Source organism: Salvia hispanica, chromosome 5 (assembly GCF_029641045.1).
Source record: "Salvia hispanica isolate PSC_SH4W2 chromosome 5, Shi_PSC_v1, whole genome shotgun sequence".
In the NCBI taxonomy this organism is placed as follows: domain Eukaryota; kingdom Viridiplantae; phylum Streptophyta; class Magnoliopsida; order Lamiales; family Lamiaceae; genus Salvia; species Salvia hispanica.
The window spans coordinates 44,487,414-44,507,377 of record NC_142696.1 but is presented as its reverse complement, the minus strand read 5'-3'; the positions used below and the strand labels follow the sequence as shown (position 1 = coordinate 44,507,377).

At 35.2% G+C, this 19,964-nt stretch overlaps 4 protein-coding genes and 1 pseudogene across 4 annotated transcripts; 3 read left to right on the top strand and 2 right to left on the bottom strand.

Annotated features, from left to right (window-relative positions):
* On the top strand, positions 1 to 3,380 carry LOC125190509 (uncharacterized). The gene is made up of 6 exons (XM_048087832.2): positions 1 to 633; positions 1,287 to 1,498; positions 2,025 to 2,247; positions 2,337 to 2,422; positions 2,523 to 2,614; positions 2,738 to 3,380. Exons 1-6 carry the CDS (start codon positions 364 to 366, stop codon positions 2,968 to 2,970), a joined length of 1,116 nt encoding a protein of 371 aa, XP_047943789.1. The 5' UTR covers positions 1 to 363; the 3' UTR covers positions 2,971 to 3,380.
* Positions 3,381 to 3,804: 424 nt separating this feature from the next.
* On the bottom strand, positions 3,805 to 4,435 carry LOC125190510 (non-specific lipid-transfer protein 2 pseudogene; annotated as a pseudogene).
* Positions 4,436 to 9,376: 4,941 nt separating this feature from the next.
* LOC125190853 (reticulon-like protein B9) lies at positions 9,377 to 10,682 on the top strand. Its single transcript, XM_048088260.2, has 5 exons — positions 9,377 to 9,537; positions 9,661 to 9,841; positions 9,947 to 10,070; positions 10,152 to 10,221; positions 10,310 to 10,682. Exons 1-5 carry the CDS (start codon positions 9,432 to 9,434, stop codon positions 10,477 to 10,479), a joined length of 651 nt encoding a protein of 216 aa, XP_047944217.1. The 5' UTR covers positions 9,377 to 9,431; the 3' UTR covers positions 10,480 to 10,682.
* Positions 10,683 to 12,341: 1,659 nt separating this feature from the next.
* LOC125186836 (receptor protein kinase-like protein ZAR1) lies at positions 12,342 to 15,172 on the top strand. The gene is made up of 2 exons (XM_048083299.2): positions 12,342 to 14,032; positions 14,154 to 15,172. The coding sequence occupies exons 1-2, from the start codon at positions 12,574 to 12,576 to the stop codon at positions 14,825 to 14,827; spliced, it is 2,133 nt and encodes a 710-aa protein (XP_047939256.2). The 5' UTR covers positions 12,342 to 12,573; the 3' UTR covers positions 14,828 to 15,172.
* A 2,205-nt stretch (positions 15,173 to 17,377) lies between these two features.
* On the bottom strand, positions 17,378 to 19,240 carry LOC125186564 (uncharacterized protein C24B11.05-like). Its single transcript, XM_048082945.2, has 8 exons — positions 19,177 to 19,240; positions 18,854 to 18,925; positions 18,682 to 18,747; positions 18,488 to 18,585; positions 18,279 to 18,404; positions 17,917 to 18,180; positions 17,765 to 17,830; positions 17,378 to 17,675 (listed from the first exon to the last, which is right to left on the bottom strand). The coding sequence occupies exons 1-8, from the start codon at positions 19,238 to 19,240 to the stop codon at positions 17,523 to 17,525; spliced, it is 909 nt and encodes a 302-aa protein (XP_047938902.2). The 3' UTR covers positions 17,378 to 17,522.
* Between the last annotated feature and the right edge of the window lie 724 nt (positions 19,241 to 19,964).

Here is a 19,964-nt window from a genome sequence, read left to right as displayed (position 1 = left end):
ACCCGTTAGTTTCCTCCACTCACACATTTCCTCTCTCTACACCCATACATTGATACATACATTCGCCCTTTCTCTCTCTCACCACACGCATACACAAACATATATACAAACGGTATCCGAGTCTACCTCCCCTCTCTCTGTAGAAATTGCTATTTGATGTTTTGATCCGAGATTACAAGCATTGCATTGTTCTGCGCTAAGCTATATTCAATAGCTGCTAGCCAAGGACATACTTAATTTAAGTTTGTAACCGCTGCAAATGCTTTTCAGCTACACTGATATTTGATACAGATTAATTTGTGGATAAATACAATATTGAAATTGGTAGATTAGGCTTTTTGCTGTGTTAATTTCGAGGACAGCATGTTGGGGGCAGGAGTGCAGTTCAATAGGAGTAGAAATTGCGACGATCGGTTTGACAGCGCCGCCAAGGCTCGCCGGAGCCAAAATTTAACGCGGAGAGCTCAGAGTCAGAGCGATGTCTGCTCGAGGCGGAGCCACCGCGATGAGTTGCCGCAGGAGAAGTCTGTGCCGGAGTCTCCGACGCCGGCGGCTGAGTCCTCGTCTCTGTGTAATTTGGAGAGATTTTTGGAATCAATCGCGCCTTCGGTCCAAGCGCAACATTTATCTAAGGTTTTGTTTTGTTTTGCTCGTTTTATTAAGATGAATTGAGCCAAGCATATATGAAATTAGTGATTGATTTCTTGAGGAAATGCTGGTTTAAAGTAGAGATTGTTAGTACTTGTTATTCTCGAATATGATGAAATCGTTCTTAAATTCATGTTTTTCCTCACATAAATTTGTATTTAGAGTTTAATTGGACTGAAGCTTCAAGTTGCTGCCCTTAACAAGTAATGCTGCTTTTATTGTGATTGTGAAACTTAGTATTACGTAACCTGTTGTTTATTTGATGATCGAATTAGTATATCCATAAGTAATTTTAATTTATTGGTTAGTTTTGTGAAATAATTGAAGACTTCATAGCGTTTGATCTATAATGTTAACTACCTCGTGGTGTTATTTAAGAAAATTGATACTCCTATATAATTGCTGTTTATTGTTTACCTAAGCTATCTAATAGAGTCTATGCAGTTCCATCTTGAAGCTTGCCCGACCATTATTATTAAAACATGTATTTAAAAAAAAGACATTGTCAATCTGTTCATGTTAATTATTTTGCTGTCCCATGTGTAATTGCTCAAAAGTCAGAGTTGATTAGTTGCATGGCTGAATATGCTACTCTTCCTATCCAAAATTTTATGAGTGTATATATGTAAATGTTGCAGATGATGGCGAGGGACTGGAGACAATGCAATGCTGAGTTTCAGCCATACTTTGTGCTTAGTGATTTATGGGTGGCATTCAAGGAATGGAGTGCTTATGGCGCTGGAGTGCCTTTACTACTAAATGACACTGATAGCGTCGTTCAGTATTATGTTCCGTATTTATCAGGCATCCAGTTGTATGCCGACCATTCAAAGAGTACAACAAAGTTGAGGTATCTTCTTTCAGCTCTTAGATTTCTATCATAAATTTCTTCACTTGTTGAGAAATTATTAGTATTTAATTTGATGTCCTTAATATTGTTGGCAGGAGGCCATGATCATTCTGGTTTCTTCTAATGTTTGGTGTCTAGTTTTACTATCTATGCATAATAACGGTGCTTTCTCCCTCCCTAGTTGTCAGCGGCATATGATAGATTTGGATGAGCTGAGCCTACTCGTTTATGCTTAGAATTACCACTCCTGTTCAATAGTAATGAGTGATTGACTTATAACTTGAACCAATCCTCCAAATGCCTGCCCATTAAAATTGAGTAAATAAGTGGGCATTGTCGGTCATTTTTAATTTTACAATTATGTACTACCTTATTTTACTATAAAACATATGCTTGGCTCCTTTCACAAACATTTTGTGCTTAATGCAATGTGGTACTAGCCATTTGTATTTGCAGCCCATGTATTAACTGACATAGGATAATGACTTCTGATGCAATTTTCCTCGTTTTACTGATTCATGTACAGGCGGCTTGGTGAAAGTGATGGAGAATATTGTAGGGATTCTAGTAGTGATGGAAGCAGTGACAGTGAACTGGATGGAGTACCATCCCCGTTAAGTGAGCATCATATGGAATTTCAAGAAGGCTTTTCAAGTGATGAAGGCGAATTTGGAAGTTCAGAGGGCAGCTTGTTGTTTGAGTATCTTGCACGGGACCAACCATATTGTAGGGAACCTTTAGCAGACAAGGTCAGTGGTCTCTTTAATATTCTCCTTATCTGAGATATGATTTTCTCTTTTATTTCTTAGACCGTACTATTATTTTGAAATTTTCGCAGATATCTGATCTAGCTCGTGAATTCCCCGAGCTCAGAACTCTGAGAAGTTGTGATCTGCTTCCCTCCAGTTGGCTTTCTGTGGCCTGGTATACACTCCCTTTGTTTGAATTGAATTCGTCATACTAATACTATCTATTAGTTGCTATTCTTAATCCTAACCTTATGTTTACCAACAATCATATATAGGTACCCAATTTACAGAATACCAACTGGGCCAACTCTTAAAGATTTGGATGCTTGCTTTCTAACTTTTCACTCTCTTCATACCCCCATGACAGGTAGGCGATGGCTATTATGATGCACATTTTTTTCTTCACCCGTGACACAAATTACAAAGCATGCACATTGTAATGCTTTAGTGGTGGTCTAAGAATAAGCTTACTCAATTTGCATATCTGTAGGAAACGAAGCTGCGCAATCTCCAGTCTTCACTTTTCCATCTGAGAGTGATGGTGTTCCACAGATTTCGCTGCCGGCTTTTGGCATGGCCTCATACAAGTACAAAGTTTCACTATGGACTCCGAATGCAGGAAAGCAGCGGGACTTGGCAAATTCTCTCTTGCAAGCTGCTGACAATTGGCTGAACTTACTCCATGTCAATCACCCGGATTTCTCCTTCTTCTGCCGTAGGTAAACTTGGTTGCAATTCCCCTCCTTTTCCGTCTCCTTCTTCTTCAACCTTCTACATGAAACGCCACCAAATGCCATTGAAGTGCTGTTAATTCCAACTAGCACGTGAAACAAAACCGAGGGGAGAAAAAAGGAATGTGCTTCAGTGTTTTTTTAATGGTGGAATAAGGTTATAATTTAGCGACGACACAATAAATTTTGTTTTAGCAAGATTAAAGGTGGCTGAAGTTGATGCTCTGTTTTTTCGCAATTTGTATTATAGAACAAGCTGCGTTTTTTCTAGTTGCCGATATGATGTAGTAGTATGTTTATTAAAATGTCTTAATTTGAAGGGGATTCTATAGAGAAATTGAATTGTGTAACTAAATGTTCAAAATAGTAGACGAATGGAGTGTTTTTGCATTCTCTTTGCAATTTGGTTCTTGATTTTTTACAATGTTTATTATTTTTTTTATTATTTTTTGGTGGGCATAGAGAGATACTATTAGACTTCATATTTCACATTTCACTCATTGGTGGTTTGAATAACTCAATATTACTTAAAAATCATTTTGTGGCAAATCATACATAACTTTTTGTAAATCCTTATAAATTGTCGAAGGTTGAATTTCTCAACCTTGAACCTAAAACGGAAATTCTTTATCTACATCATGATTTATGAAAATTAAATCACAAACTTTCGGCTAGTTTCGAAATTTGAATTCACCTCTTACGATGAGCTACATATAATGGACTTTGGGGCATCAATTAATACATGAGAATTGTCGTCTTCTAAGTTTATCCCTAAAATCAAACCATACTCTCATATTTCAAACTACAATTTGTCAGTATGCAATAATTCAAAGAAAATTTTAAAAAGCTTCCCATAACAAACGAGAGTAAAATCCAGCAAACAAACCAAAGGTCGAAGCAGGAAATATGGCATTAACACTAGTACATCTCAAGTAACACATTACACTCACGTCTCATCATCATCATAGAAATAAACATCTATATAGATGAGAACTAGCTATAAACTATAAGTAGTACGTAATTAAAGCATGCCACACTAATAAGTAGGAGGACGTAATTAAAAACATGTCACACTTGAAGAACAATAGAAATAGTTGTGATTTAGCATTTAGGATAGGGAATGCGGCAAGCACTAGAGACTCTCTTTGCACCAGGAGACTTGATAAACTTCTGTAGATTGGGATTCCTCATGTACTGGCACAGGCACGGCCTCTGCTCCTTGAGCTTGGCGCAGCAGGTGCCGCTGGGCTTCCCCGATGAAGTGATCGCGGCCGCGCAGGGGCTCAGCTGCAGGGGGTTGCAGGTCACGGCTGTGGACACCTCCACTTGGGCAAGGACTAGCGTTGCTAGTGCAAGAATTGCTAGGCATGCTGTTTTGGTGTTCATTTTTTTGGTATTGTGTTGTGGTTTGAAGTAGAGTGTGTGTGTGTTTATGGGGTTGGATGAGAAATTTGGTTGGTTTGTGGCTCAATTTATAGAGGTAGAGATGTGAATGTTGGATCTCTTTTCACATTGCTTTTACTAATATGTTTGTAAGTATATGTAGGTGGAATCATGACTCAATTGTTCTACAAATGCCACATTGCTAATTGCAAGATTTTAAGGGTTGGTGGAGGAAATTTGTTAGGGGGTGTGTGTGTTGGAGGGACTAGAGCCATTTATGAATTCGTTATATTTACGAATAATTGTTCTAGTAATTCATAAGACAATTTTATGTGTACTTACCAAGTTTTAATTTCGTAAGTGATTCTTGATTTTAGTACATGAGGTGAAAAATTACATCTAGTATTACTGTATTAGGAATCAATTTGTAGTCATATTAAATTAGTAGCAAATAATAATGTAAGGAAGGTACATAGGAAAACAAACACTGATGTATATATACATAATTTTTGTCATTGAGTAAATCTATAGGAGTATAATATGGATTATTTCCTCCTTCCACAACTAACATTCCTTTTCTTTGGTTCATAAAAATTGGTCTCTTTATATTCATAAAATCTATATATATCTATATTTAGGTAGATGGCAATCAACATGTCTGAACTGCATTTTATGTCTGAATAAGCGGTAACCATTAATTCTCTTGAGATAGTTATTAGAACTTCTCTTTTGGCTTAGACTTAGAGCTATTATGATGAGATAATTATTTTCTGTTAAACGATGATTGACAGATGACATTTAAATGCGTAATGCTAAAAATTTGGCGAATAAAGAAGAATATAGTTCTCCATATACACTAGGAATTAGGAAAGTACATATATATGTATATGCATTGTGTGGGCAAAATCAATAATACTTGTATGCAGACAAATGCGGATTAAATAAAATGATGAGAAAAATTAAAGTAATAATGGAATGACTTTGTAGGCATTGGGCAAGTCACGCTTATAAATGATGGTTTATAAATTATAATCATGATGCACTATATATCCATCATCACCATCATCATACCCATACTAATGCGTGTTTAATCATTCTTGGAGCAATGAATTGCCTTCACCTTTCAATTTTCCCTTCCATTTTTCTTCCTTTATTTTACGACTAACATTCTCATATTTAAGTCTTTTCTGGCATTTTTGCTACATATTGCGTTCACAATAAAATTTAAAGTAGTCTACTCCTGCCTATATCTAAAGCTCGCAAATAATCTAAGTTTTACAATTCGTATATACTCCCTACAGACTATAGTACTATAACTTTTAGCACAAATAAAAATATAAGTAGTCAATTTTGTGTCCATTCGGTTTCCGTGATAACTTTTATCTTCTCCATTCACACTTTCAACCAAATCTTAGCTAACAATTGTAGATTTGGGCCTGTTTCGGCCCATTTGAATGGACTCATTTTCTCCTAATCTCATGACTAATCATCTCACCCCACCCCCTCCTACTAATTTGTCCATCTCGCTCTCCTCATTATTCTCCTCTCCACCCTACTCTACAACCATGCATAAGACTAATTTAATCCTATCCAAGATCTATTTTAGTGTATCTTAAACTTCATCTCAAGATAATTTTATTTCATAAATCGAACGGCCACATTAATTGTTACGTAAATATTCTGAATTAGACCATCCGCATCTCTGTCTCTTATCCGTCTCTTATCTTTACTATTCATGGGCCCCACTGTACTTTTCACCCCATCTCTTAACTAAGAGACAACATCTGCATCCCTCCATCTCTTAACCATCTCATCCCTTAACTATTCATTCAATTTCATTTTTTATTTTTAATTCCAACATATTCAATTAATAAAAACACACTTCATTAAATAAAATAAAAAATACAATTTAAAGGCCTAAAAAATTTAAAAATACATAATTAAAATCATAAAAAAACAAAAAAAAAACACACCATTAAAAAAAATTGAGTGAGAATAGAGAGTTTTTTTTTATGGTGGATAATTTGTGGGAATGACTTGGTATTTATAGAAGTGATTGGAGGCTTTATGAAAAAAAATTACAAATTTGAAAAAAACGGCTATAAACGGCTAGTAGAATTTTTGGAATTTTTTTATATTTATTTTTTGAATTTTTTTCTGATTTAAAAAAAAATAAAAAAAATCAATTTTAACGGATATAAACGACGCCCACTCGCGGGTCGGCGAGTGGGCGTCACGCACGAACCACAGCTCGCCACGTCGCCAAGGCGCGTGGCGAGACGTCTCGAGGCTGGCCTTTTCGGAAGGAGACATGGGACGAGATGGAGGCCGCATCGCCGTCTCGATGTGGTTTCGTCTCTTCGAGACGAGATAAAGCCTGCATCGAGACGCGATGTGGATGCCCTTATAAGTTACCTGATAAGCTGGGATATATTAGATGGTGTTTGTGACATCTTTTTCATATTTGGATTAAAATATTGACCTCTCACACAATTAGACACGAATGCCAAATATAAAATTAATTAGTTAGATATGAAAAAAAATTACCAAAAATTATTTAAAATTGATACTACTATACTATAAAAACATCATTTGGGGTCTACTTTGACCAAGGTTAGGACCCAACAGGTTGGATTAATTTAATCTGGCCGCATACATTACTTTTCGGTGGACGGTGATGAGTCGCATGCGCCGTTATTAATCATATCTCATCTTCCAAATTTATTCATCAATACTTTATATATAAAAATGCATTTTTATCGATGCTCTTTATTAATATACTTCAAAACAATTGAGACTGCTCAAATATTTTAATTTTGCATAGGATCAATCTTTTAAATATTCGAAATGCACTTTATCTATACAATATTTATGTAATCTATATATCAATGAGAAAATATTGGAAAATACTCAAACGAAAAGGATATTCTCTCCATAGTGAATTGACAATGAGTACTTAATGATGAATCTGATTCTCTGTATGAGGTGGTGGATATTATATTAAACTAAAAAGCAAAATAACTTTAATAAGGTTCCAAGTTTAGTTGAAACGGCGCCGTTTAGCTGGTCAAACGTTAGAGCTAACAATTTTACATGTGCGGTGTGGTGGAAATGAGATGGCTGTAATGATTAATTTTTCATGCCATACTAATTTGAGAGCGGAAGCAGCAAATTTTCATAATTAATGGAGTATATCAATTATAAAAAAAAAAAAGAAAAAAAGAAAAAAAGTAATCTTAGAAGTTGTTAGGATTCCAAGAGGGGAAGAAGGAGCAAATATATTCGTGAATCAAATTTGGTGGCCATATAGGATACTGTAGTAGTATAATCTTAATTGTATAAACCAAACTCTTAAATTCCTAGTACTAGTAGAACAAATAATTTTAAAAATAATGATAAATGCAAAATTGTGACGCTCTTCCAATAGTTCTCGGCAACCCCACAAAAACTGAAGGTCAAGGACTTATTTCTTTTTTACTTTACTGTACTGATGCGGTTATTTACTTTTTATTATTTTTTCTTTCTTTATGGAGTATATTCTTTTCAAATCAACCAAATTATTATGTTTTAAAATTATCATTTAAATTTAATTGTTTTTATTTTCTATTATTGTACTACTTTTAATATATGAGTGTTTATTACTCCCTCCGTCCACGAAAATAATTCCCGGTTTGACCGGGCACGGGTTTTAAGAAATGTAATGGAAAGTGAGTTGAAAAAGTTAGTGGATTGTGGGTCCTACTTTTATATATTAGTTTTATAATAAAATGTGAGTAGGAATGAGTTAGTGGAATATGAGGTCCACTACTAAAAATGGTAAAAGTGAAATGGGACAAATTTTGGGGGACGAACGGAAATAGAAAACTGGGACAAATTTTCGTGGACGGAGGGAGTATATTTCAATTAATTATAAATATTATACTCCCTTGGCCCAAGGCAATTGAGTTGTATTTATTTATTTTTTCAAAAATAATTGAGTCATTTCGTCTTTTAGTAAAAAATTTATTCACTCTTTTGCTTTATCTTTTCATCATCTCTCTTACTTTCTTCTCTCCATTTTAAAATTTAACAAATCAAATTCTTAAATATTGTACTCAATAGAAATACCCCAACTATCTCGGGACGGGGGAAGTATTTATCAAGAATAAAAATATTTAATTAAATTAAGTTGGGATTTTGATAAAGTAAAAAATATACTATGTATTTGTGTATATGGATAAGAAATGAATTAATTTCAGAAGGGGGAATGAGACTGTGACAGCGAAGCAAGACACGAGGAGGAGGAGGCGACAATGAGGAAGATGGAAAAGTATGATGGTTCATTTCATGGTAGGAAGAGAAGAGGCCCTTATGGGAGTCTTTACGCAATATAAACATTAACTGGCAACTAAATATTTTATTTTCCATTCTTATTTTAATTTTTATTAGATTTTCACAATGCTCTAGGATATAAATAAGTTGGATTAGCAAGCAAATTAGTTTAATTCCAAATTGAAGTCAAACTCAATCATACTTAATTTAGTGAGTCCAGATTGAGTTATTATCCAACGAAAATGAACACTACAGTGTAGGTTCTTTATTGGGCCTGTTTGGGTTGTGATTGGGCTACATTGGTCATATCTTTGCCTTTCACTCGTTAAGCCCAGACTAATTCCATCATTCCCTGATTTGGCTTTCTTTTTTCTCTCATTTCTTTTTACTCATTTACAAATTTAATAATTTTACACCAGGAAAACTTGTTATGAACTTCAATTTTCCTTCTGTCGAGCTAGAAATATAAATAACACTTCTCTCCAATTTTATTTTATTGAGATATTGTAAGTTAGGCAAAGGAAAGAAGAAGAGGAAGAAACATCATGTGAAATAATTTATAAAAAAACGATTTGTCTTAAACTTGGAGGTGATCTTTCAAGACATGGAGAAGCCATTCCTTTCTTTGTAGCAACAAAGTTCCTTGGAGTCAAATCTTGGCATATTACCTCTCCTATTTAAACCTATTACTCTTTACTCTTACCACAAAAACATTCTAGAACAATTATTCTTTCTCATCTTCAAAAGTAACAACAAAAAATGCCAATTTACTCCTCAGATTCAGATGATGCACAGACGCCTTCAATCCCAAGAAGATTGTTTGGAAGAGAAAAGCCATTGCATTCCCTTTTCGGAGGAGGGAGAGGTCTATTTCACTTACCAATTTCTTTATACATTATATATTTTCAATTGATTTAAATACTAAAAGGTGACCATATATACTCCTATATTCACAATTAAATAAACGGGTTAATTTAATTTATTGCAGCTGCTGACATATTGCTATGGAGAGAGAAGAATTTATCAGCAGCAATATTAATTGGATCGACAGTGATTTGGTCTTTATTTGAAGTTGGAGAATACAACTTCATCACTCTTCTTTGCTACATTTTCATGACTACTATGTTAATTTTGTTCATATGGTCTTCGGGTGCAGGCATAATTGAATGGTAGTAATTTTTTTTTACATATACTAATTTGTCATAAATTTTTTCCAACTAAGTGTATAATAAAGAAAAGTTTAAAAATGATTTGGTATGTATATTGATGTCCAGGAATCCTCCTCAGCCAATTACAATCCCCGAATCCACATTTCGATGGCTGTTTGCGGAAATCAATAGATTTTTATACAAATTTTATTACATTTCTTGTGGGCAAGACTTGAAGACCTTCTTTGTGGTATTAATTTTATTTATTTATATTTATCAATAGAGTGATAGTTTTTCATTAATTTTGATCTCGTTTCGTCTATGGATACAGACGATCGCAATTCTGTGGATAATATCGGGGATAGGAAACTACTTCAGCTCCTTGAACCTGTTATACCTTGGTAGGCTACACTGTTTTGATAAATCAATTTATATTAGTAATTGTTATAATAAACAAATAATAAATGAATTTTGATTGAAAATGTGAAGGATTTGTTTGCGTGATGACTTTACCGGCACTGTACGAACGGTATCAAGATGAGGTGGATTATTTGGCGGGAAGAGGAAGCAGGGATGTCAAGAAAATATATAGGAAAATTGATCGTAGATTTCTTAACAAGATTCCAAGAGGCCCAGTCAAGGATAAGAAGAAATATTGAATTTACACTATACTACTAATCCTTATATGTGAAATATTTGAAATTGGTGGGCTGGCTCACTTAATTAAATTTGTGTTGTATGCACCTATATACATGTATGGGAGATCCATTGATACTTTATTTCAAACTCATATGTATGAATGATTGTAAAATTGTAGTAATTATGAAGGGGGAATGAATAGTGAAAAAATTACTCCTATCAACTTATATTAATTGAAAATTTGAAATAATTGGTTGACCTTACAATTTCATCAATAATATAAAAAGCTGTGCATTTTATCAAAATAAAACTAATAATATAGTAGTATTTAATTACTTACGACATACCAAAATGAATTTGTATTTTGAACCTTTCGGTAAAAGTTAACATGAATTTGTCATCAATGAATTGTGACATATAAATAAACGCTACGAAATAATTTACGAATATATTGATAATAATTGTCATAATACTAGAAGTACTATTTTTCCCATGAGCGTTATTCTTCATCCTTGACGGAATATGATAATGTTGGTAACAATTTAACAGCTAATAACCGTCCTTATTTTCTTTATTAATTAAGTAGCTTCTAATCCGCATATTTCTAAATTTGTAAAAGCATCAAAATAGGCATGTGATCTAATCATGGAATTAGAAGAATTATTTTTCTCTAATTATAATTTTTTCGCAACGGTCTACCTATTTATAGACAACATAGAGCGTCAAAGCGAGTCTACTTTTAATAGTTCCTTAAATATGGCCAGTATTTTGCAATATTGTCTAACCCAAAAATATGTAACTAAAAAAAAATTAGATAAAAATGGCCAGATTGATCAAAACCATTTTCTTTTATCAACAAAACGACTATTTTTATGAGCAAAAGTGATTTAATCCAACTTTATACAAGTTGTCGTGCCTCAACTTTGTGGTTCAAAGTTAAACAAAATAATGTAGGCACTTTATAATTTAATTTTTTCTATTCGTAAAATTATTTAATCATCTTGTTCTTGTCTGCATTATGCAGCTATTTAGTTTTTATTTAGTCACTGACACTGATTAAGTTATTTGATTTTCCAAATTATAAGGTTTTTTATGTTAAGTTACACGTATCTACACAAAATATTTTAAAAATAAATTATGGTGAAAAAATCGTACTCCTACACACTACACTACAGACATGTCTATTTGCATTTAGTTTTATTGCTCTCATGCTTTTTGACGAGAAAAAAAAATTCAAAAGTCTTCACTCCACATAGGATAAGTACTACTTAATATTTATAGATTATCCTTATATTTCTACTCCCAATTTTGTCAACGTGAACTTAAGTAAATCGCAAAAGTCGAGATTCTCGGTTCAAACTTCAAACCAAATAAAGTTCAAAGTCATTTTTTGGTCAAATAATAGACTCTACTAACCTTATTTTGCAGATTATTTAATGAAACTATAATCCAATTAAATTTCCCAACAAAATAGCCAATCAAAACTTTGGGAAACAGCAGTGCATTCCTCACTCCAATACCATTCCCTAGTGTAGCATTCCCAATTGTAAATTTGCTATCATCTCTTATTTCAAAATAAAAAGTATACACAATATCCATGTACTAATAGGGTTAATATTCAAAGTAAATAAAATGAATAGGGCCATTATCTTACTGGAGTACTACACTTATACTCGTACAAATTCACTTGTAAAAATAGATACAGAAGATCTTTTAACAGTAACTTCTATTATCACAAATTCACAACTGGCATTTCCCGCTACGGAGTTATCACAGTACACTGCCAAATTTAACCAAGATGGATGGATGGATGAATTCAGTGCTTCCTTTTCGTTTTTTGCATTGTTGTTTTATCTCTCGGATAAACTAATCCATTTTCCCAAGGCCTCTTTGCTTAGCTGAAAACAACTTTACCTTTTCCCCAAAACGACTTTTTTTTTTTTTGTTTTTGCTCTTCTCCATACTTCTTCCCTACTGTCAAAGCTTTCACACACTCGCCCCTACAACTCTCTCTCTCTCTCTCTCATCTTCTTGGTTTTCTGCTTCACAAAAGGTAAAGATTACCCTTTTCTTCAATCTTGTAGGTGTATTTGCAACTGTCATTTTCTTGAAAAATGTTAGCTTTTCTTGCCTTCTTGCTTTTCAATTTGCTAAATTTTGGTGTTGTGAGTTCTGTAAATGAAGAAGGGGTAGCTCTGTTATCATTCAAGAATTCCATGACATTAGACCCTGAAGGAACTCTTAGTAATTGGAACACCTCAGATGAAACTCCATGTTCATGGAATGGCATTACATGCAATGAACAGAGAGTTGTATCTCTCAGCATTCCCAAAAAGAAACTCTCTGGGTTTCTCTCTTCCTCTCTAGGATCCCTCTCTGAGCTAAGGCATGTTAATTTGAGGAGTAATAGGTTGTTTGGGGGGTTGCCCTCTGATCTTTTCAAGGCTGAGGGGTTGCAAAGTTTGGTTCTTTATGGAAATTCCTTTTCTGGGGTTTTGCCATTTGAGGTTGGCAATCTTGATTATCTTATAACATTAGATTTGTCTGAGAATTTCTTTAATGGGTCATTGCCATCTTCACTGGTTAAGTGCAAGAGGTTGAGGAATCTTGGTCTTAGGCAGAATAATTTTAGTGGCTCTTTGCCTAGTGAGTTTGGAAAGAATTTGGTTTTACTGGAAAAACTTGATCTTTCCCACAATAGCTTTAGTGGTTCTATTCCTGGTGATTTGGGCTATCTTTCTAATTTGCAAGGAACTGTTGACTTGTCTTATAACAAGTTTAACGGTTCGATTCCGGCTAGTCTTGGTAACCTGCCTGAGAAGGTTTACATTGATCTCACTTATAACAATTTGAGGGGCCCAATTCCTCAGAATGGTGCTCTTGTAAACCGAGGACCTACGGCCTTTATTGGGAATCCGGGGCTCTGTGGTCCTCCGTTGAAGAATCTTTGTTCGTCTGACAGTGAGGCGAATCCACCTTCTTCATTTCCAAACTTGCCTAGCAACTACCCTCCGGGGAAGAATGGTGGTGGTGGGAGGGGTTTGACTAAGGCCAGCATAGTTGCCATCGTTGTTGGAGATGTTGTGGGGATATGTGTGATTGGGCTGCTGTTCTCTTATTGTTACTCGAAGATCTGTCGTTGTGGGAAGGGTAAGGATGAGAGTGGCTATGGTTTTGAGAAGGGGCGTAAAAGGTCAAAGGAATGCTTGTGCTTTAGGAAGGATGAGTCGGAGACATTGTCTGAAAATGTAGAGCACTGTGATCTAGTGCCTCTCGATGAGCATGTGGCATTTGATCTTGATGAGCTCTTGAAGGCTTCTGCCTTCGTGCTGGGTAAGAGTGGCATAGGAATCGTGTACAAAGTTGTGCTCGAAGATGGAGTTATCTTGGCTGTGAGAAGATTGGGCGAGGGAGGTTCGCAAAGGTTTAAGGAGTTTCAGACAGAGGTGGAAGCAATTGGGAAGCTCAGACATCCTAATGTAGTAACTCTTAGAGCTTATTATTGGTCTGTGGATGAGAAGCTGCTGATATACGACTTCGTACCAAATGGAAATCTTGCTGCTGCTATCCATGGTTTGTCTAAAAAACCACTCTCTCTATATATATTTTCTTGTTGAGTATGATCATTGATTCTCGGCTCTTGTGTGTTTTGTTGGTCATAATTTGGACTGCTTTCGCGTTTGTAATCTTGCAGGAAAGCCCGGTTTGGTAGCATTCACGCCTCTTTCATGGTGTGTGAGATTGAAGATCATGAAAGGAGTTGCAAAGGGCCTAGTTTACCTGCATGAGTGCAGTCCGAAGAAATATGTCCATGGTGATCTCAAGCCATCGAATGTGTTACTCGGGCATGAAATGGAGCCCAAAATCTCAGATTTTGGGCTCGGGCGGCTTGCTAACATAGCTGGTGGCTCACCAACCTTGCAATCCAACCGGATGGTTTATGAGAAGCCTCAACGAGGGCAGCAGAGCAGCTCGGCCTCAGATGTTGCAACGTTCGCCTCAAAACCCTTGTTTGGCTCCTACTACCAAGCCCCCGAGGTAATGAAAGCAGTGAAGCCGTCCCAAAAGTGGGATATCTACTCATATGGGATGATCTTACTTGAAATGATCACGGGCAAGACGCCATTGATCCAAGTTGGCACGTCGGAGATGGACCTCGTGCACTGGATGCAGCTATGCATCGAGGAAAAGAGGCCCGTCTCTGATGTCCTGGACCCGAACCTGGCTCAGGAAGCTGACAAGGAAGAGGAGATGATCGCAGTTCTAAAGATTGCAATGGCGTGCACCTCAAGCAGCCCCGAGAAGAGGCCTTCGATGAGGCACGTCTCAGACGCCCTAGAGAGACTACCGGCACCCTCAGAGTGTTGAAATAGTAGATTTTTGAGCTAGGTGATCTCATTGGAGCAACTTAAATGAGACTATTGTGATGAACATGTCACATTTCAGATGAAAAAGTGTATGGAATCTCCTTTGCTCCATGGCTAGGAAAAAGGTGTAGTTGAAGGTTAGGTCTATTTTGAGAGCATTGGTGGTGGTTGTGACTCCGTGTGTGTAAGAATGCTGTGATGTTAGTTGTCTTGTTCTTGCTCTTATTGGAGACCTCATTATTTGTTTGTTGTCTGTTGTGATTTTAGTCAGTTTGTCACTTTGTGTTTGTTTTTTGTTGTTAGTGCTATTAATTTTATATATAATTTGTTCGTCTTTGATTTGTTATGTTTCTACCTTTCAGTTTTCACTTTTCATCCATTTTTATAGCTGTAGTGTAGTCTGTAGATGGTTTTTCCTTTTGTGCATGTGAAGTTGTCAACAAGCTTACACCGTTTGGACTACGAATGTCTTGGTCTCATTTTTTGTCACTATCTTTTTAGTGTGGGAAGTGGAATATGAAAAGAATTAGTAACAAAAAGAGAGTAAATACTAGTACTCGTACTTAGATTATTGCACTGACTCTTTACTCTATTTTTGTCATTTAGTCTGTCCATAAAAAATTAGTCTATCTTTTATTTTGGTAAAATTATTCACCACACATTATAGATGAGGGTCTCAATATTACTAAATTGATCTATCAATTATTTTTCCTCTTTTTTTTTTAAAATTTTTCCAATTTCTTTTTTGGGTCTTACAATACATCGTCAATGGACACTGAATGTGTTTTTCTGTGAATTAATTGCTGAAAATGATTTCAGATATATGTCGGCAAACACGATAAGATTTATTTATGAGAAATTTCATTCCAACATTTATTATTTTCGTGTACGACCTAGATAGTAAGGTGCGCACATGTGTGATGTAGCAAAAATATAGCCAGATTTCACAATCGGGCTGAAAAGAAAGGGCCATTGACTTAGCATTAGGCTTTACTATATTTTATTCATTTTTATTTTATTATCAGTCTACTTAGTTTTAAAATATTCATTTCTTAATTTCAGAATTAAAAAAACTATGATTTGTTTAATGATCTTAAACAATTAATACAACTTCTATCTTGGTAAACCGTAAACCTCATCTTTTTCTAAAAGTTATACTCCATGAATGAGTCCATGTTAATCACAGTGAATTCATTTTTAATTATTACGTTGCCTATTGAATGCATTTTATGTTAGAAACTGTTAACTTTGACCTTAGGTTATTAGAAAAAAATGACATTAGTCTTCTAAATTTGGATTTTTACCTAACGCAGTATAGAATTTTACTACTTATACTAGGACTCCACGGCGCTGCCGCTAATCATGCAGCAACTTGAAAGTTGAGGCTGAATGTTTGATTATAGTGGAGAAAATGAAAATCAGAATATAGTATGCTTTATTTGATTAAATATAAAATTCTCCAATAGATTAGCCCTAGGCCCGACGATAGATATCCTTAGTAATTAAAAAAATAATAATAATGACATTCACGTAATAAAATAAATAAATATATAGGCGGAATTTGTATTCAGGTTTTTAGGAAGATAAAAATGCAAAATTCAAATGTTGCTATTGATAATAATCATAATAAATGATTTCATTTTTACGTATTTACTAAAAATAATATAATAAAATTTTAGCACTTGAATATAAATAAAAACAATTTACAATATATAATTCGAATATTGGAGTATTTAAATAAATCAAATCCATCAAACAGTGACGTTCGGTTGCCATGACTAATAATCATGAGACTATCCATCTAGGATTAAGTTGTAGGGTTCAATCTTATGAACCAAATATGATAGTACATAATTAATCATGAGATTTAATCTTGGCAACCGAACACCCCCTAGTGAACTAATACGGGCCTTACTCAACTATCAGCTTTATGGGCTGGGCTGGGCTGTGAGATTTCTAAGCATTTAAGCAACAGTGTAAACTACGAATCGAGTTTCGTTACTGATTTTTTAGTGAATTGGAGAATTCTCTTCCAAATTGCGTAAAACAGGTGGAGGTGGAGGTGGAGGTGGATCACATCCTCGAAAAGATCGAAAACTTCACCCAGATAGAAACAACTTCAGTACTTTGGATTTGTAATCCATCTGAAAAAAAGGCTTTGCGACTTTCAGGAGGCGACCTTATTTGAATTCATGTGTGATCTGTCAATGATTGTGGAATTGAGCAATGAACTTGAAGAAAGGATTATTTTGTAAGTAGAGAGATCAAGGAACTTCGCTTACTTGATACTGCAAATTAGGAGATAGATGATGCTCTGTTGCATAATGCTATTGCTACATATATATTTCTTCATAGCATTCCTGGTGGCTGTTAGGATTGGAGTACTCATCTACAACTTCAAATGCCTAGTGCTTTACTATTAAATACTGAATCTGTCATAGAATATGGATGGTTTTAGGTTGTAGTACTAATGAACTTTGGATGCATGAATGTGGAAGATGCAAGTTTCAGAATGTTATTGATTTTTGTGCTGATTTTGTGGCCATGCCAATTTCATATTAATACTGGAACTTTATTGATTAATAATAGGCAATACATCATTACAGTATATCTGGTAAGTAGTCTCCTCTAATTAATAGGTGTCACATTTTTTTGTGATTCTTATGGTGCACATAGCATGTTCATATGAGTGTTGACTATGCTAGGACCACAGTTTCTACTGCAGAAGATTGGATTACTTGCTCCAAGTGCTCCACTTCATCTTCCCATATCTCAGGTAAGGCTTCTTTTATATTGTGTATGCTGTTCAAAGCATGATCTGCACCCGGAACTAGAGTAGATCTTCCCACCTGCATTTTCATTCAAGTTGGTTAGAAAGGGGAATAATTCTCGACTTCTCGTGCTGTAGGAATATGCTTGGGAGATCTGTTGAACTTACAACTACGGTGTGGAGCCCTGCTGCTTTGCCACTAGCAATGTTGCGAATGCTGTCATCGAAGAATATCTGAGAATCAAAAACAGAAACCTTCATCAGTCACATGCTTTCACATAAAGTTAGTACTAATATGTTAAGTATGTTTTTGTATTAACTGTTTTCTTTGGATCAACGTTTGCTATACGAATAGCAGCTTCCATTGCTTCCACAGATGGCTTGCACAGGATTTGAGTCTTATGGCTCGAGGTTCCATTATTCATCTCAGGTGCATCTTTAGCTTCAACAGTCCCATCCTTGATTTTAACTGGTTCTGATGGAGGGTTCAGAGTTTCAAAGCATATCACACCATGGAAGCAATCTTCCAATCCCATCCTGCTAAGCACTTGAGCTACATGTGCTTCGTCTGCATTAGTGAAGATCTGCAGCCAGAAAACAGCGGTAAATTTAATATTTTCCCATCTATGCATCTCTTGGACAGAACATATAGTACTATTTAAATGGAAGAATTAGGACATACTATTTTCTGTTGGGGCATGGAATGCAGGAGGTTACGTAGCACTGGATCCGGCTTTAGCAACTCATATGGCAATCTTCCATGAACATAAGCATGAAACTCATCATTGTCAAACTCGTATCCCATCACCTGCAAGAAATGACATGGATGTAAGTTATTCCATCTTTAACTCCATATTACCTGAGCTTAATCTCTGTTACTTGTTTATATACCTTAAGGCCAGCCATCGTTGTCCCGTACTCTTTGTACAGCTCTAAGCACAGCCTAGGGACCTCACTTTCTTCAATATGCATATGATGCAGCATATACTCTGAAATTAAGGTGAACCGTGAATAAGTAATCAATCATCATGAATTCACAAAATCCATTCAAATAGAGGATAGGAAAGGGTGTACAGTGTAAGTACCTTCTATATTCTTGCGACAGGCCATATTGATCCCCAAACTCAAAGGGTATAAAGTGTCATCCATATCTGACGAAAAACAGGAAAATCATTTTCAATAGTTAGCTATATATTGCAGACTTAAATTATGAAGGAAAAGATTTGTAATGGGAAAAGAGTAGGATGAGCAGCATACCGAAGAGCAAGCACTCGTATTTAGGACCATTAGAGCTTCCACCTTCCATTTTAGTAAGAGTAAAACCAAAACCTGAAAAACATTCACTTTCACCTTAGTATTTCAATATCTGTATCCATAGTTTTACTGACAAAATTAACATATTTTTCCATAGGTGTCTTGTCGAGACAAATGATCTTGTTCCGAGGTATACTGACACAGGATAGAATCTGGCAATAGGCATATGCCTTGATAAAATCCATGCATGGAAACTAGAGGAACAAATTTTGATAGGAAAGAAACATGAAAAAAAGATAGTAATAAAAAACACACAATAAGATTACCTTGAACTAAGCTTGTTTTTTGAGAAGTGGCTCTTAGTTTGTTGCACAATGGATTATGAGCCATAGAGGGGGCACATATTTATAGCTGAGTAGGATGAGATCATGTTTTGATAATGGAGTGTCCACCATTATAAAGAATAATTAGAGGTTACAATTATACCATGCACTTGCTGAGGTGGCAAGCATGTGTAGCCACTATTATAAGAGAATTTTCAAATCAATTCTATATGACCATATGGGTCGTTATCTTGTTATTGATTTTATATTAGTCATGATTAAGAAACTTCATAAGATATGTTATAATAATAGTTTTTATCTCAGGATTTGTATTATAAAGTATGTCCCCATTAATCTTCTAGGCGTGTAATCCACCTTGTAAGTGAAAATTGTTGTAGAAAATGGCCTCTTCTTCGGAGTATAAATAATGAAATTTATTAGATTTCATTTTCACTTGATTGGTTTGAGATATCATTACAGGAATAGAATAATTCTCGCATAAAAAATAATCCAGAAAATTTGTAACAGTCTTTTTCTCTCCTGGGGGGAAAAGTGACACTTGGCCACACAAGTAATTAGTATAATGATTAATCCCCAAAGCCAACTTATACATAATATTATGTCAAATATTTAGGCGACTTGCTCTTTGTTTACCAATTAAGAGGAAATACTGAGGAAGGACCAAATCTGAAGCAATAGACCTCAAGCAAGGAAATCATGTAGTACAATTTAATAGCCAAATAATGATTCATGTGTGTCATAATCTAATGCATGATCCACCCCACACCTCT

What these genes read in the sequence shown, in the direction of transcription:
- LOC125186564 (XM_048082945.2), bottom strand. Translation starts at nt 19,240, where the DNA reads ATGGCTCATAATCCATTGTGCAACAAACTAAGAGCCACTTCTCAAAAA. An exon ending in AAAAACAAGCTTAGTTCAAG is followed by an intron (nt 18,926 to 19,176) that starts GTAATCTTATTG and finishes AATGTTTTTCAG; the next exon opens with GTTTTGGTTTTACTCTTACT. An exon ending in CAGGGCTCCACACCGTAGTT is followed by an intron (nt 17,676 to 17,764) that starts GTAAGTTCAACA and finishes ATGAAAATGCAG; the next exon opens with GTGGGAAGATCTACTCTAGT.
- LOC125186836 (XM_048083299.2), top strand. Translation starts at nt 12,574, where the DNA reads ATGTTAGCTTTTCTTGCCTTCTTGCTTTTCAATTTGCTAAATTTTGGT. An exon ending in TCTTGCTGCTGCTATCCATG is followed by an intron (nt 14,033 to 14,153) that starts GTTTGTCTAAAA and finishes GTAATCTTGCAG; the next exon opens with GAAAGCCCGGTTTGGTAGCA.
- LOC125190853 (XM_048088260.2), top strand. Translation starts at nt 9,432, where the DNA reads ATGCCAATTTACTCCTCAGATTCAGATGATGCACAGACGCCTTCAATC. An exon ending in GGTGCAGGCATAATTGAATG is followed by an intron (nt 9,842 to 9,946) that starts GTAGTAATTTTT and finishes ATTGATGTCCAG; the next exon opens with GAATCCTCCTCAGCCAATTA. An exon ending in CTTGAACCTGTTATACCTTG is followed by an intron (nt 10,222 to 10,309) that starts GTAGGCTACACT and finishes GAAAATGTGAAG; the next exon opens with GATTTGTTTGCGTGATGACT.
- LOC125190509 (XM_048087832.2), top strand. Translation starts at nt 364, where the DNA reads ATGTTGGGGGCAGGAGTGCAGTTCAATAGGAGTAGAAATTGCGACGAT. An exon ending in AGTTGGCTTTCTGTGGCCTG is followed by an intron (nt 2,423 to 2,522) that starts GTATACACTCCC and finishes AATCATATATAG; the next exon opens with GTACCCAATTTACAGAATAC. An exon ending in TCTTCATACCCCCATGACAG is followed by an intron (nt 2,615 to 2,737) that starts GTAGGCGATGGC and finishes GCATATCTGTAG; the next exon opens with GAAACGAAGCTGCGCAATCT.